The sequence below is a fragment of the Aureococcus anophagefferens genome (assembly GCF_000186865.1).
Source record: "Aureococcus anophagefferens unplaced genomic scaffold AURANscaffold_31, whole genome shotgun sequence".
Classification (NCBI taxonomy): Eukaryota; class Pelagophyceae; order Pelagomonadales; family Pelagomonadaceae; genus Aureococcus; species Aureococcus anophagefferens.
This window is the reverse complement of record NW_008705590.1, coordinates 39,700-41,500: the sequence shown is the minus strand read 5'-3', so window position 1 is coordinate 41,500 and position 1,801 is coordinate 39,700. Positions and strand designations below refer to the sequence as shown.

General features: G+C 73.3%; 2 protein-coding genes across 2 annotated transcripts in view; one reads left to right on the top strand and one right to left on the bottom strand.

Moving 5' to 3' along the window:
* Window positions 1-243: 243 nt before the first annotated feature.
* AURANDRAFT_5575 (hypothetical protein) lies at window positions 244-828 on the bottom strand (the record flags this gene model as incomplete). The annotated part of the gene is made up of 1 exon (XM_009042410.1): window positions 244-828. A coding segment is annotated over one exon (585 nt), but the record flags the coding sequence as incomplete, so codon positions are not given.
* A 435-nt stretch (window positions 829-1,263) lies between these two features.
* The window catches only part of AURANDRAFT_67044 (hypothetical protein), a gene marked incomplete at both ends in the record, with an annotated part of 3,479 nt that continues 2,941 nt past the window's right edge, over window positions 1,264-1,801 (top strand). Inside the window, one exon of the mRNA XM_009042502.1 lies at window positions 1,264-1,775. Coding sequence (XP_009040750.1) covers window positions 1,264-1,775 — 512 coding nt within the window. The remainder of the gene's footprint in view (window positions 1,776-1,801) is intronic.

Genomic DNA, 1,801 nt, shown 5'->3' with positions numbered 1-1,801 from the left:
GCCCCCCGGGCGACTCGACGTCGTCCTTCGGAGATGGACGACGCCCGCCGGGCGCGGCGCCGCTCGAGCTCAACAGGCGTTATCGCCGTAGGAGGCCGCGTAGGCCGGGTCGTCGCTCTGGAAGTCGACGTCCGCGGCGCGCCGCCGCGCCGTCGGCGCGAGGCGGAGCTCGATCAGGCGGAGCTCGAGGGCCGAGTGGACGTTCGCCGGCGCCGGGTCGGGCAAGAAGGACGCGGGGTCGTGCTCCTCCACGGAGAAGCCGCGCGCGGCCGCCTCGCGGAAGAACAGGTCCTTCGTCGAGTTCGCGCGCGCCACGAAGCCCACGAAGAAGGCCGCCTCGTCGCAGGTCGACGCCGCCAGGAGCGCCGCGACGGTCTGGAGCAGGGGCGCCACGAGCTTGGGCCAGCAGACGACGTCCGCGCCGACGACGTAGTCGAACGACGCGCCCGCGGCGACGGCCTCGAAGCTCGGCCGGTCGCCCCACAGCAGGCGCGCCACGGAGGCGCTCCGGGGCCGCAGTGCCTCGACGGCGCGCTCGAGCAGGCGCACGACGACGTCGGAGCCGTCCGTGAGCGCGACGCGGTCCGCGCCGACGGCGTCGGCGACGAGCCCGGGCAGCCCGCAGCCCGCGCCGACCTCGAGGACCCGCGCGCCGGCGAAGCGGCGCCGATTCGCGGCGACGAACCAGGCGAGGAGCACGCTCACGGGCCAGACCACCTGGCCCGTGAGGTCGTGGTCCGTCGACGCCGACGTGAGGCAGAGCACGCGCTGCGTGACGCCGCCGACGTCGAAGGCGACGGTCTCGTAGTCCTCGTTGAGGAAGAGGGAACTCTCGAAGTAGCAGGCGTCGTCGTCGTCGCCGGCGTCGTCGTCGTCGCCGGCGTCGTCGTTCGCGTCCCGCAGCGCGCTCATGGAGACCTTGGGCTTTTTGGGCATCGCCTGTGGCAACTACTTCACGGTCTGATCGGCCGTGGGAGAGCAGCCTAAAAACTCGGAGAGCAGCATCATCAACACCCGCCGAGCGCCACGGAATTTGTGAGTTAGGAAAGCAAAGCGATTACTCCTCGTCGGCAGCACGGCAGCACTCCCCGTCGGCAGCATTCCCGGCGACGGGACGAGGCGCAGCCCCAAGGACGCACCCCGCAGCCGGCCGTAAAGCGAGCACTCCCCGGTCCTCGTCGGCGGGCACTCCTGGGGCAGCCTTCTTGGGGCTGCACTCGTCCCAGCCCCCAACCAAACTCAACGCCGACGGCAACGCAAGCCATGAGCATGGCCTTCCTCGAGACATTGATCAAGTGGGAGGAGTCGAGCCCGCTCGACGTGGCCCGCGCGCTGCGAGAGGCCGACGCCTTCGCGGCGCACCACGAGGACCTCGCGCGCTACGCGCGGGGCCTCGCGGGCCGCATCGCCCAGGAGACGGGCGGCTTCACGGGCGACGAGTTCTCGCTCGACAGCTCCGCGCCGCAGTCGCCGACGAAGGACTTCCCGCGGTCGCCGCCGACGCCGAAGCGCAAGGCGCCGCTGTCGCCGCTCGCCGGCGGGCCGCTGCCGCTGGGGCTGCCGCCGCGGCGCGCGGGCGCGGCCGCGGGGCCGAACCCCTACGACCTCGACAGCCCGGACGTCGCGTCCTACGCGTCCCTCGAGCACCGCATCGAGCGGCGCGCGTCCTTCGACCGCTGCAGCGAGGAGCGCGCGTCCTTCGAGCGCGAGCGGCGCGGCTCGCGGCGGAGCGACCACGACGACGCGCTCGGCGCGGCGTCGCGCGAGCGGCGGGGGTCCCAGGAGCCACGGCACCGCGGGT